Source organism: Lepidochelys kempii, chromosome 5 (genome assembly GCF_965140265.1).
Source record: "Lepidochelys kempii isolate rLepKem1 chromosome 5, rLepKem1.hap2, whole genome shotgun sequence".
NCBI lineage: Eukaryota > Metazoa > Chordata > Testudines > Cheloniidae > Lepidochelys > Lepidochelys kempii.
In genome coordinates this window covers 113,240,470-113,255,514 of record NC_133260.1, presented here as the reverse complement: position 1 = coordinate 113,255,514, position 15,045 = coordinate 113,240,470, and the positions used below count along the sequence as shown (strand labels likewise).

General features: G+C 43.6%; 1 protein-coding gene across 5 annotated transcripts in view; it reads right to left on the bottom strand.

Annotated features, from left to right (window-relative positions):
• FOCAD (focadhesin) overlaps positions 1 to 13,652 on the bottom strand; it is a 199,885-nt gene extending 186,233 nt beyond the window's left edge. For 2 of the 5 annotated variants that reach the window (XM_073345495.1, XM_073345491.1), the window contains exons 1-2: positions 13,531 to 13,652; positions 841 to 930 (exon numbers count right to left, since the gene is read on the bottom strand). In XM_073345495.1, the coding sequence (XP_073201596.1) occupies positions 841 to 897 (57 nt within the window). In that variant the 5' untranslated portion in view covers positions 898 to 930; positions 13,531 to 13,652. The other 3 variants (XM_073345494.1, XM_073345492.1, XM_073345493.1) reach the window with 3 other exon arrangements.
• Between the last annotated feature and the right edge of the window lie 1,393 nt (positions 13,653 to 15,045).

Sequence of the window (15,045 nt, the reverse complement as noted above, 5' to 3'; positions counted from 1 at the left end):
TTTGCATGGCATTTCAATTTTTAAGGCAGAGCAGCAGGAAGAAGAGAAAAGCAAAGGGAAAGGTGGAAGCTAGTTATAGGTTTAATGGTCTGTGCAGCTAAATACAGTATGGATATATTCTTTTTTTTTTTAATGACTGAAAAATAATCATAGGTGTAGGGACGACATATTTTTATCCATATTCTATTATTCTTCTCTGACCCATTAAAAATAATGGGCGTAGGGATACACTTTTATTTGCGTGATGAGATTCCAACTCTATCGCTGTGAGTTGGTTTATGGCTGTGACATCATAAGAGAGGCTTAGCCAGCCAATCAGAATGTAACTTTCAACAGTCAGCACCCTCAGCCATTCTCTGATGGGTGCAGCTGCTCTCTACTGGCTCCATCTTGCCAGGTGTGTGTAGCAAGGATCTGTTTTTAGTAGGTGGTAGCTTAAATATTCCCAAGGACTTCCAGAGCTACAAGGCATCCACAAGGGTCAAACTCTGTCAAGGCAGTTGGGTGGTTAATGCCATCCGGCCTCATTTAGAGTTTGCAGACTTGGAGAGTTCCTGTCATATTCAGTTGATCTATTCTGCAAAGTAAGATGAGAGCTATTTGCAGCGGTGGGTGAATGGATTTGATGTTTGGATTGTGCAGTCAGGCTGATTAGCCAATGTTTATTATATGAGAAAGCTCTGCTGGCTTTGATTTTACAGCTATAATGGCAGAGGGGGGGAAATGTTCTTTTTGTCTCTTTACTGCAGGGGTGCAGAAGGCTTTGTGGAAAGGTATGTGTATAAAATGAAAAGTTCTGAATGTGACAATTCACCAGGTTAGTATTAAAAAGTTAATTACCTGTGACTGAATAAGCGTGTTAGGAAATTCCAGCCGCTTCTTGATATCGTCTGACATTTCTGGTTCTTTCACATGATATTAATTTAGGTTCTGCAACACAGATTAAAAATATGCTGTTTAGGACTAGGAAAGAAGGCATATTACACACGAGGAATAAACAGTACTAAAGATGTATTACATTGCACTTAGAGAGCAAGATCTAAGGATCACTTAGGATTACAAGCATCGACCATAAGTAGGTTTATTTGTAGGGCCCTATCAAATTCATGACCGTGAAAAATGCATCAGAGCCCGCGAAAACTGGTCTCCCCTGTGAAATCTGCTGGTGAGGGGCAGGGCTAGGGCGCCCCAGCCACGGCTCCTACCATGCACCAGACTCCAGCTGCTAGTCCTGGCATGGCTGGGGAGGGATGTGATTTCCTCTTCCCCTGCAGGGGCCACTCATGGGGCTAATTCAACCCAACCTCTGGGAACCTCCCACAGCTGCAGGCAGCTCCACAACCCCGCCACGTTTCCTGCCCCATCATTCCCCAGCCACGGGAGAAGGGGTCATAAGAACGGCCTACTAGGTCAGACCAAAGGTCCATCTAGCCCAGTATCCTGTCTTCCGACAGTGGCCAATGCCAGGTGCCCCAGAGGGAATGAACAGGTAATCACAAAGTGATCCATCCCCTGTCACTCATTCCCAGCTTCTGGCAAACAGAAGCTAGGGATACCACCGCTGTGGGGGGCACTGTTATCAGCTCCTCCACTGCAAAGCGCAGCCCCAGCTGGCACCGCTCCACAGCTGCCCAAGGCTTGCAGTTTGGGGGGGGGGAGACAATGCTGCCCCTGGCTCCCAAACTGCTGCCCATGTTAAAAAGAGGGGGCATGGCTCCCAGTCTCCCCAGTTCTGGCACTGGTGGCCCCCCACTTCTACAAAGGTTCCGGCACCCTTGCCATTGCCCCCCATGAGGCCAGTCCCACCTTCCCAAAAAGTAATGACCCCCCCCATACCATGAAACCCTCATATCTGCACTGCCTTCTGCTCTCCGGTTGCCCAACTCTGAAGACAGTACTTCCATCAGCAGCAGTGCAGAAATAAGAGTGGTAATACCACAACCCTTCTACAATAGCCTTGCAACACCACCACCCCGCTCAATCCTCTTTTAGGCTGGGACCCCCATAGTTATAACACTGTGAAATTTCACATGTAAATATCTCAAACCATGAGATTGAGGATTTTTAAAAGCCTATGACCGTGAAATTGACCAAAATGGACCATGAACTTGGTCGGATTCTATTCATTTGACACGAGGTAAGAAGCAGCACAAGGTTAAGTAACTTTCCCAAGGTCACATGAATGGATAGAGTGAGTAACTGAGGCAAGATGTCCCAGGTCTCTATCCCCTGGATGAACTACAATGTAGTTACCTGCAGACTAATCCTTGATGTGTCATCATCACAAGCATCTGCATGTTGCAAAGCCCCAAAGGTCCTGACCCTGAGAAGTGCTGAGCACTTACCACTCTTGCAATGAGAAGTGTAGCTGCTCAGCAACTCTCAGAATCAGGCCATGCCTGTGAAATGAATTTCTGTCGAAGATACTTATATGGCTCCCACTACTGTAGTATCTGTACCTCACAATTTTTAATGTATTCTTCTTCACAATACCCCATGTGAAGGGTGGAGATCTAGTATCCTACACTGCCAAAAAATGTATTCTTTTTCCAAAATGTGAGTATAAAACCCATTGGTGATCTTAGGACCCCAAGCAGGGAAAGTAACTGAAAGGAGGGGCACACTAGAAAAATCAACAGAAGAATGCAGCACTATAATCACTGCCAAGCTGCAGATACAGAAATAACAAAATGAGGCCTTGTCTACACTGCCCCGTACAGTCACTGCATACTTTGAAGGTAACAGTTACACCAAACTTGTGAAAAATCACCCCCCTGAGCGCAGCAAGTTTGAACGCTTTAAAGCACTAGTGTGGACAGACTGAGTGCTGGGAGCCGCGCTTCCAGCGCTTGGAGCTATTCCCCTCGTGGAGGTGGATTACCAGGAGCACTGGGAGACCTCTCTCCCAGTGCTCACACGTGACCACACTCACACTTCAAAGTGCTGCCATGGGAGCACTTTGAAGTTTCTAGTGTAGACGTAGCTTCTGTCTTCTCTTTTCCAGACTAAACAAACGCAATTTTTTCAATCTTCCCTCAGAGGTCATGTTTTCTAGACCTTTAATCATTTTTGTTGCTCTTCTCTGGACTTTCTCCAATTTGTCCACATATTTCCTGAAATGTGGAGCCCAGAACTGGACACAATACTCCAGTTGAGGGCTAATCAGCACAGAGTAAAGCGGAAGAATTACTTCTCATGTCTTGCTTACAACAGTCCTGCTAATACATCCCAAAGATGTTTGCTTTTTTTTTTTTTTTGCACAACAGTGTGACACTGTTGACTCATATTTAGCTTGTGGTCCACTATGACACCCAGATCTCTTTCCGCAGTACTCCTTCCTAGCCAGTCATTTTCCATTTTGTATGTGTGGAACCGATTGTTCCTTCCTAAGTGGAGTACTTTGCATTTGTCCTTATTGAATTTCATCCTATTTACTTCAGACCAGTTCTCCAGTTTGTCCAGATCATTTTGAATTTTAATCCTATCCTCCAAAGCACTTGCAACCCCTCCCAGCTTGGTATCGTCCACAAACTTTATAAGTGTATTCTCCATACCATTATCTGAATCACTGATGAAGATATTGAACAGAACCGGACCCAGAACTGACCTCTGCAGGACCCCACTCTTATGCCCTTCCAATATGACTGTGAACCACTGATAACTACTCTCTGGGAATGGTTTTCCAATCAATTTTGCACCCACCTTTTAGTAGCTCCATCTAGGTTGCATTTCCCTAGTTTGTTTATGAGAAGGTCATGCGAGACAATATCAAAAACTTTACTAAAGTCAAGATGTAGTGCCCCAACAGTACAACATAAGGTCAAACGTTTCTTTAAATAACAAGTTTGGCTGCAGGATCATCAATCCATGCACTGTTGATTTCAAAAAGCGACATCTCAGAATGAACCAAATTGAATAGTTACTTATGGCTATTTGAATATTTGTTTTCTGAATCCTCCAAATATAGGCTATTTATTCACAGCATCCTTTTACATTTAAAAAGAAAAAACAATTCAAATAATTTCTCACCTAAGACAGACACATTTAGATTTTGTTTTAAAAATGTATAAAATATTCTTAAGAAATTGTTTATATCTTAAAAAATAATTTTGATTTGTTTTTGGAATGGACCAAGCCAGGTTGAGCTCCCAAACACAATAGCAACATTGTGCCAGTGCACAAGAACCAGAACTTGAAAATAATTAGAATCTGACTTGCCTTGGCTCACCGTTCAAAATGAAGTGTGAACAGTATAAATATCAAGCAATAAGTTTGGATCCAGTTTAATAATATGTCCTTTGTAACACAGGAACAGATTAAAAAAAAATCTAGTATGCACTGAAATTTTAAAAAATAATTCTACATGTGCAAAAGCACTCATACAAAAAATATATATATGCACATGTTTCAGATCTGTGCTTCACGACACATGGATGGCCCATTCCTGCCTCTACTGAAATCTATGAGAATTTCTCTACTGATTTTGACTGGAGCAGAATCAGGCCCTGGCGCCTGTTATGTCTTATGGTACAACTCACAATAGAAGGAGAATCACATCCACCAATCACAGGATAATTGTTACAACCTCAATTAACCCAAACCCGTTAGCTAAAATCAGGGTCATGTCTCCCAGTATTTGAGAGTTACATTTCTACAAACTTACTCACAAGAGTAATTCATTAACTTCAATGGAACTATTGTGAGAGTAAGGACTATTCAGATCAGCGTTTCCAGTATTAAATCCCTATTGTATAAAAATACATTTTATTTTATTGCACAAAGCAGATATTCATTCACACGGCAGATCAACAGAGGAACTAGTCTTGCAGACAGATTCATTTCTGACTACAACTTGTCAGTGAGCTACTTTTTATTATTCACGTTAAAAAGAAGTAACAATACAGGATCATTAAAAGTGTTGAATCTTCTACACACAACTGGAATCAGATGTCCCAGTTTATAGATAAACCAGAAGTCTATTATTTGACGTAAGCAACTATTGCCTTTTCTACAATAACCCTCCAACGTAGTATGTCTTCCGCTGTAGTAAGTATTTTGTGAATCTATCAGTGACATTAAATGTACAACGTATGAACTAGGCAAGTATTTATACATTTTAGGTCAAATTGCTCATCCATCATCTTCAATGGGAGTCATGAGAACAAGGGCAGCAATATTTCCCCCTCATGCACTCTGCATTAACTTTTACAGCAGTAAAGGTGAAATGTAAGCATGCACTTAAGTGCTTTTCAGAATCAGGGAATTAGACCTGAATATAAACTCACTGAGACCCAGATTCCTTATTCATGTGTGTCTGTAAACAGTGCTTTGCACATTCTGGGCACTATCAGAATACAAATAGCGATGCAAGGGGATAATTGAACACCACACTAGAATGAAGTAGAAAGCAACATTCTTTCCAGTTAAGGACAGATACTTCCATTAATTCAGTTTTGAAGTTTGTTCTAGCAAGCCACTAGATCAGTGGTGAATAACCTCTCAGTGGCCGCGGTTTGCCATTCCTGGACAATGTGAGCTGCGGAAAGCAGCGCGGGCCGCAGGGACATGCTGGCCGCCACTTCCCGCAGCTCCCATTGACTGGGAATGGCGAACCATGGCCACTGGGAGCTGCGAACGGCCGTGCCAATGTAAACAAACAGGGTAATCTGCTGGCGGGCCGCGAGACAGTTTGTTTACATTGGCATGGCCGCCCACAGCTCCCAATGGCCGTGGTTCGCCTTTCCCAGTCAATGGGAGCTGCGGGAAGTGACGGCCAGCATGTCCCTGTGGCCCGCGCTGCTTCCCGCAGCTCCCATTGTCCAGGAATGGCAAACCGCGGCCACTGAGAGCTGCGGGCGGCTGTGCTAATGTAAACAAACTGTCTCGTGGCCTGCCAGCAGATTACCCTGATGGTTCATGTGTGCCCCAGGAGCCACAGTTTGCCCACCACTGAACTAGATCAAAGAAACTTTGCTGCAGCTGCACCCAGATTACAGTATAATACTACCTTAAATTTCAATGATACCTTGCGTTGCACAAATACAGCAATCAACTCCCTACAACTGAAAGGCAGCCTCCTCTGAGACAGAAAGCAGGATCAGTGTAATACCACGTAGTAAAACTACTCATCGTGCAGATGAATTGGAACAATCTCATATCTGATAGAAACTACATTTTGGTCTCCTAAATATGCATTTATCTTCTCCACCTGGAATTTGGTTATGAAAGCAATCTGTCACTCCTAAACTTGCAAAAAATTTTCAAAAAGTAGAAATGGTCAATCTGACTTATAACCCTTCTGAAATAGAGTCCCCTATGCAAGATGCTAAGAGCGTCTGTTCAGTAATAACTTGAAAAGATGAGTGCCATCTATGTAGATCTCATTTCAGCAAAGCACATAAACACATGCTTCGCTTTAAGTCCCTTCCAATTCAGCAAAGCACTTAAAGAGGCGCAAAAGAGCTCTTCTCTTAAAAAAAATACCAGAAATAGAAATATCTGATAGTAAGGATGAAACATTTTTTGGCAAAGCTTAAATATAGTATTATAAATAGAAAAAGTAAAATAAAATATTCCAGTCAGAAATTCTCAAAGAGAGATTTTTCAAAGGCACAAAGGGCATCTAGATATATGCTCAAGTCCCATTTGTGCTTTGACTATCTTCCCCTTAGCCACGTATGTACGGCTATTCAGTTTTGAGGAAAGCTTCATATTCTCCAAACACACAGCAGTATGTTTTCACATTTGCCCATCCATGCAAAGTGCATCAGAACGAAGACTATTAATCCCCAGAACACTAAACTGACAGGAGCATTATTTACATTTACAGGCCTAACACTGGTTTAAATACGTATTATAGACAGCATTACTGAAGTTCTATTAAACTTTTACTCTCATGGGAAGGTTGAGTGGAAGAGGTTTCAGACAACAGTCACTGAAGTTAAGGCCCATTAAAAGGAGAGCCTAAGCACAGCCTTATGCAGGCAAACCTCCAACCATGCAGCCAACCCATTCACATCCTGACTTTCAGTATGTTAATTTATTCCATTTCTGGTCTTCCCATGTACAGATAATGCCACATATGGTGGAAACATTGTGACAATCATTTGATGGACCTCTCTGGGGCCTATGCAACATGAGACAGAAGGATGGAGAGTGAAGGCAAAGTCTAGGAACAGAAGCAGAGCTTCTAGCAGTTTAACTGCTAAAGGTAGGTGACCTCATACTGGAATTTATACAATATAAACACATACTTTCCTTCTGCGTATAGATCACTAACATTATTATGCACTTTTTGCTTAAAAATAAGTCATCTACCAATACTGCAGTCATTCAAACTAAACCATTGACCTCAAGGGGCCAATGAACATGAAAAAATATACAATGTCCTTGTAAGTCCCTTCCCTTAGTGTGCAAAAAAGAGAAAAAGAAATCATGCTACCATTCACAAGGCTGAGTTCAAGTATGTTTTCATTTCAGTCATTTTCTTATCCAACTGCACTGACTTCATGAAAATTGCACCTGTTGAGTCAAAACTGAGCCAATCAGAAAGAAGTCAAAAGAACCAATGTTTGTTGTGTTTCTACTTCAGTTTACAAAACAACCTTAGTTTAATACTTAATTCAAAGCCATTTGTTGACATAAGTTTAAAAATGCAGCCACTAAAATACACTGTACTGTCCCAAACACTGCCTTATTCTATGATGCCAAAGCCAACGTTGTCCCTTATTCCAACTGGGAACCCCAAGGTACTTTGTGGTTAAGCAGCAACTATGTGCATCAGAGTTATTTTGCATACTCACCTGCTAGTCAAGAGGGCATACTGCAGCCAGGGCGTGATGGCAACTCTCAAGCTACAGAACAGTTGCACTGCCACTGCATGGCCTAGGGAAAGGATTTCCTCCCACTCACACATCACTTTAGCACAGGGATTCATCAGCATTTTCATAGCATGTACCTTATTCCACAGAAAGATTGACTCATAGACTAACTCCCCTCCCCTTTTGGAGCATACGGAGCACTTCCTCCCCCTTTCCCAATAATGTAACAGCCACATGGCAACTATAGCAATTGCTTATATGGACAAGTAACATTAGAAAAGTATTTAATATATTTTTCCTTGTTTCCACATTAGAACACAGCTAGAGAGCCAGCACCATGTGAGCCGTCAGGTTTCTATGAACCAACAAGTGCTTTGCAAACCACTATGAAACACAGTTCAAGAACCTCTGCCCTAACACACATTCCAGGTTCTCAGACTGTGCACTGGGGGGAGGATTTGGCCTCAAACAAATAAGAAATGATCAAGTTGTTTCAATCTTTAAAATGCCATGAATGCTATGTAATTTACTATCCCACCACATCAGATGCTGAACTCTTGCATAGGTAATATTTTATAAAATGCCAAAGAAAATAGAGCAGTAGTCCTTTAAAACAAATCCACCTCACTCCCAGTAGGTTTCAGAGTAACAGCCGTGTTAGTCTGTATTCGCAAAAAGAAAAGGAGTACTTGTGGCACCTTAGAGACTAACCAATTTATTTGAGCATAAGCTTTCGTGAGCTACAGCTCACTTCATCGGATGCATACTGTGGAAACTGCAGAAGACATTATATACACAGAGACCATGAAACAATACCCCCTCCCAACCCACTCTCCTGCTGGTAATAGCTTATCTAAAGTGATCACTCTCCTTACAATGTGTATGATAATCAAGTTGGGCCATTTCCAGCACAAATCCAGGTTTTCTCACCCTCCGCCCCCCCCCCCCACCACACACACACACACACACACACAAACTCACTGGTAATTAATTACCAGCAGGAGAGTGAGTTTGGGGGGGGGGGGCGGAGGGTGAGAAAACCTGGATTTGTGCAGGAAATGGCCCACCTTGATTTCACAATGTGTATGATAGAGAGTGGTCACTTTGGATGGGCTATTACCAGCAGGAGAGTGAGTTTGGGGGGGAAGGGCGGAGGGTGAGAAAACCTGGATTTGTGCTGGAAATGGCCCAACTTGATGATCACTTTAGATAAGCTATTACCAGCAGGACAGTGGGGCAGGAGGAGGTATTGTTTCATGGTGTCTGTGTATATATAATGTCTTCTGCAGTTTCCACGGTATGCATCCGATGAAGTGAGCTGTAGCTCACGAAAGCTCATGCTCAAATAAATTGGTTAGTCTCTAAGGTGCCACAAGTACTCCTTTTCTTATTGTAAGGAGAGTGATCACTTTAGATAAGCTATTACCAGCAGGAGAGTGGGGTGGGAGGAGGTATTGTTTTATTGTCTCTGTGTATATAATGTCTTCTGCAGTTTCCACAGTATGCATCCGATGAAGTGAGCTGTAGCTCACGAAAGCTTATGCTCAAATAAATTGGTTAGTCTCTAAGGTGCCACAAGTACTCCTTTTCTTTTCACTCCCAATAAAAATTCAGACTGAGCTGGAAGTTATTTTCCCCCCATGCTTTTCTTCCAGAAAATAGAAGCAAAAGTGCCATCATATTTTTCACAGGAAGACAATTATTCCCCTTCCTAATACTATTATAATACTAGGTAATTTTAAATAATTGACATTAATTTACTAAATAAAAGCAGGGAAAGAAGTTTAGACCCAAAATTGTTTGTCTCAGTTTGGACACATGGGGCACTAAATACACCCTCAAGCCTCCTAAGTGGTAGGTCAGCAGCCTGCCTTGTTAGCAGTAAGTAATTACATTTCAATTGTCCTGACTGGGTTTTTGTTTGTCCTCAGCTACTGGACAATAAGATTTTTCCTAGTCTGATTGGTGAAGAGGCACTTTACACACATCAAGCAGCTAAAGAGCAGAATAAAAAGAAAACCCACAAGAGCAAAGGATAAATAAAGAACAAGCTATAGGAAAGACTCCTCTATTTGTTTTTCCTAACAACGCCAACTTGCATGAGAAGTATCCTGATACATAATACATCAACAAATTGGTAAAGCTGTGAGGGATGGCCAAGACTAGGTCAATTCTAGCAGAAAGGACAGTTCTGCCATCCAGACCTAGGACTTGTATTGTGACAGTTTGCAGAAAAATAAGTAAAAAAACCACCACAGTATGTAAGTTAAACCAGACTAAATGACATCACAGAAAACATTCTATTTGGATCATTCCAATAGTAGTTCCCATACTCCTCATACTGCTTTCTACTTACTGGGAGCATTTGAATAAAATCAGAATCAAGGTCTTTGTTTCTTAAAGGTTCAGTCCTGCATTCTTTAAGCAACAGGAAGTCCAATTTGACTTCCAGATAGGGTGACCAGACAGCAAGTGTGAAAAATCAGGATGGGGGGATAATAGGGGCCTATAAAAGACAAAACCCCCTATATCATGATTGTCCCTATAAAATCGGGACATCTGGTCACCCTACTTCCAAAGAAGTTATAGGTCTACTCTACAATAATGACAATGATTTGTTCCACTGAGTCAGTGACAAAACCATCAACCTGAAAAGTAGTCAATCTAAAAATAAATTAGTTTAAAGTAGTTTTGGATACTACATAGGCACCTGAGTTCTTCCAGACTATTTGTGATCCTAGAAAAAATTTCAAAAATGGGAAAGTGTGCTTGTATCTTCTGTTCCTGTGAGCAAGACCACATCTCATCCCCCCCAAAACACACACACACACGAAGAAAACCAGGAGAAATGACTGTACACACTACATGTTATCAAATGCACAAAATAAACATAATAGAAAAATTAGAGAAACGACTCTTTCCTAATCCTTTGCAGTTATAGTGATCTCAGGTGATTCTTGAAAAAGTGAACCTATTCTTGTTATAAATAAGATTCGTAAATTTACAATATCCCTTTAATTACCAATATAGGCAGAATAAAATCATTTTACACAGTTAAAAAGTGAATCATGCTTTGTTGAGCTAAAGCAGCATTCCATTAGCCATTAACAGTATAGGGAAGGGGTAGTCATTAAGCGGACCACGGGCCAAATCCAGACCATCAGATGCTTTTGAATGGACCACAAAATCTTTATTTTTTTACTTATTATCATTATTGTTATTATTTCTGTATTATTTTCTCTGGAGTTTGGACCTTGACTGTATCTTGTCCAAGAAATCTGGACCTTGACAAAAAATAATTGATTACCCTTGGTATAGGGCCATACCTCACAGCTGAACTAGTGTCAGTCACACTATCACACTCCAAAAATCCAACCCTTAGACATGCTAGGGAAACACTTGGCCAGCTGGTGGGGACGGGGAGAGTGCGGAGCACAAAGGTGGCTTTAGAGCATTCTTACTGATCCCCAATCCTAGGGGTGGCCAAGGGCTGTACAAAATTGTGCCCATCTGTTTAAGGCTTTAAAAAAAATTAGTGCTTTAAAAAAATATTGCAAGTGGGAATTCCCCAAGAATGCAAGTGTGTTCCAGCCACATCCCTCTTCGGTATGAAGACTCCCTATGCTAAAGGGCCTGTGGGTGTGAGGAGCATAGAGACACTATGCTAGTTCTATGACAGGGATGAATTCTCATACTAGGGAAATCCCCAGGTAGCTAGTTTAAACTGGTTTACCAGCAGAGGAGCACAAAGCAGCCAGATCACAGTGGAGGATTCATCTTTAAGTCTCAGTCATGGTTTCTTTCACACACAGTGCTGAACATATTTTTTTATCCTGTCTACACTTCAGTTAAGGCATTTTCAACTCCAGCTGAATGGGACCCATTATTGAGAGCCATTTAACAGGTTGACTTCTTAGGCTGTGTCTACACTGCCACTTCCAGCACTAAAACTTCTGTCGTGTTCAGGGGTGTGAAAAAACACACCCCTGAGTGACAAAAGTTTTAGCACTGAAAAGCACCGGGAGCGATAAAGCTACCACCCCTTGTTCAGAGTGTTGGGGGTTTTTTTTAAATCACCAGGAAAGCTCTCTCCCAGCGATAAAGCATGTCTACACTGCCGCGGTTGCACTGTAATGTGGGTAGTGTAGACATACTCTTAGAATACAGAGGTTAAAAGTTTATCTGCTCCTACCACCCACTCCTCACTCCAAGTCACAATCACAATTCTATGTCAGAATTGCTATGGAAATGACTATATCACAAATACAAGAGTAGGATGGAGAATAAGTAACAGGAACAAGTGAATTTTTCAAAAAACAAAGAGGTCCCATGTCCACAGCAATACAAATTGAGAGGGAAAAATGCAGAAAACATTGTGAATGATCAGATTTATTTATAAATTTGTAGAATACTTTTAATGGCTCAAAGAAAAGGAGTACTTATGGCACCTTAGAGACTAACCAATTTATTTGAGCATAAGCTTTCGTGAACTACAGCTCACTCATCGGATGCAACAAATTGGTTAGTCTCTAAGGTGCCACAAGTACTCCTTTTCTTTTTGTGAATACAGACTAACACGGCTGTTACTCTGAAACCTGTCTTTAATGGCTCACTGTGTTTCCCACAGCAGCTATTAGATTGACAATAGTCCTGACTTTGACAGCCTGCCCTGAAAAGGGCAGTGGGGCGGGAAGAGAGGACTACAGCATCAGAAAGGCTTAGAGAACAGGTAGGGTTGTCAACCCTCCAGGTTTGGCCTGGAGTCTCCTGGAACTGGCATCGATCTCCCGGTGACTACTGAAAGCAATCCAGGAGTTTTTAATAGGATATTTAAAGAAAATGACATTATGTCATGTTGGGGGAAAAAATCTCCCGGAACAACTTCAGGCAGAGTTGGGAACTCTAGAGTCATAGGGAGTAGTAATACTTTCTACTTGTTAGGCTGAATGTGCATTATTCGTGTGACAGAGAGTTTGCAAAAACTGGATTTGCAACCCAGGCCTGTGAGATGGGGTGCTCACTCTCAACTCCCACTGAAATCAACAAGACTTGAGGCCTCAAGGCAACTGTTCAGGCTAGGGCACTCACTCGGATGCAACCCCCTTGCTTGAGTGGTGTCTACGGATGCGGCCACCTGAAGGAGGAAGACGGCACGCAGCAAACTCTATCCTCCGCAGCCCGAGAGGCTTTTAGACCCGCACATACACACACACACGCCCGAAGTGTATGTGTGTGGGGGGGGGGGGCTCGCCCCAATCCTAACGGGAGAAAAACAGCCCTGCTGCTGGTGCACCTCGATGTTTACAAAGGCGCTCCCACAGCGCGGGGGCCGAGGGTGGGGCGCTGTCCTTCTCCAGCCCCCCACAGTCCGAGCCGCCGGCGGGGGCAGCTACCCGCCGTATCCCTGACACCGAGCACTTCTGCGCCCGCGGCGACGCCCCCGGGGCTCTGTTTCCAGGGCAGACGTTCGCACAGCCCAGAGGACGCCCCAGACCCAGCCCGCATCACGGGCTCGAAAGCGGGGCGATGCGTCCGTTCCAGGCGCCTCGCCGCCCTGCCCAGCGCAGCCTGGCGGCCCCCCGGCCTACGCGGCTGACCTGCCGGGCCTCAGGAACGCCGCAGCCGCCGGCGCTCCAACGGACACCGCCCAGCGGGCTGAGAGAGGGCAGCCGTTCCCCCCGCATTCTGGAAACCCCACTGCGCCGCTTACCTGACTTAGCCACCCGCCCCGCAAGCTGCAGCTACGTTCCCCGCCCACGTGCCACCGGGGCGTTACGCAGCCGCGTCAATTCCCTCCCCCAGCTGCCGGGCCAAGGAGAGACTGTAGCGTGAGATTGTGCTCCCCTGGGCGCGAGGCCGCCGACCAGAGATCCCAACATGCGCACTTGCAGCCATGAAGCCGCTGCCCTCGCTCTGCCGTCACCCTCTGATCCAGCGCAAAAGAGACAGCGCCCAGGGCAGTGTGTCTCTGTACTGCTGCTGAAAGCAAAACCAAGAGCTGGTCTAGCCCAGAGCACGCGGCATGTCCCGTGCTCTGCACTGCCCCACCGGTGTGCCTTGTGTTGTTATTAGAGGTTCGGGGCCAACTTCTGTTGTTCACACTCTTGCAACCCCACTGATTTTGATGGATTTGACAGGTGTTACCAAGAATAGAATTTAGTCCATCTCTAATCTAAAAATAAGTCTCTGCCTGACCATAAAGTTTGGGTCCAGATCCAAAATGTGGGAGCATTTGAATTAACAGTTTTGCATTGGTCCATTATGGAGATGTGAGCTGACCACAATGTGCAGAGCTGGATGCAAACTTTCCCAAAGTCTGGATTGTTTGGAACCAGGTTTTTGGTTCAGGACCCTCAGGTAAAACATACTAAAAAAAAAAAAGTTATTTTTATAAAATTTTCACAAAATAAAACAACCCTGAAATTAATTTCTATAAGGTTCAAAAGTTTACAGAAGGATCTGTTCCTATATAACAAACATTTTGGAAGGGATATTAAACTTTCAGGGAGAAAACCAATCTCTTTTAGAGGTCAGGATAAAATCTGATGTGGGCAGATTATCTGCTGGGTTCTTAGAGCTTCCACTGGAGCATCCAGTACTGGCCACCATTGATTTGGAGGGTTTGAACATCTGACCTCTGGGGGAATCAAATTCAGGGGCAGTTTAAGAACTGAGATCATAGGAGGGGGTGGGGAAGCATCGCTATCTCTGCCAGCAACCATGGCCCCGTGCTGTAAAAGAGGGGTCTTACTGGCCACTGTTGGAGACAAGGCTAGATGAGTATCCCTGGTTGAGAACTACTGCTCTACATAATGGGACATGCCTGCCCTCAGCTCAGAATCTTCTAGAAAGCAGTGTCTGTTGGGGCCATTTACACTCCTGCTTCACCTAGGGTTCTGAGAGTATAAATTGGGGAGTGGCCCCCAACAGCCACTGTGTTCTTGTGACTGTTGAAGATGCTGTGAACTCAAAGCTCACTTGGTATCCTTGCACCTTCCTCATTGTTTTTTTTTTTTTAATTATTATTATTTTTTCCCACCTGTGACCATTTTCACTCCTGGACTTACAACAACCTGCTGCTGCATCCCCAGTCAGGTGCAGAAGACAAAGGATTTAGTTGGTTGTCACTCTCTTCAGGAGGGCACCTCCTGCAACAGTCTGGCTCTGCAACAATAGGCAAGTGACTGGTAGAAAATCAGAACAATGGTCCCGGCTCAGGATTTCC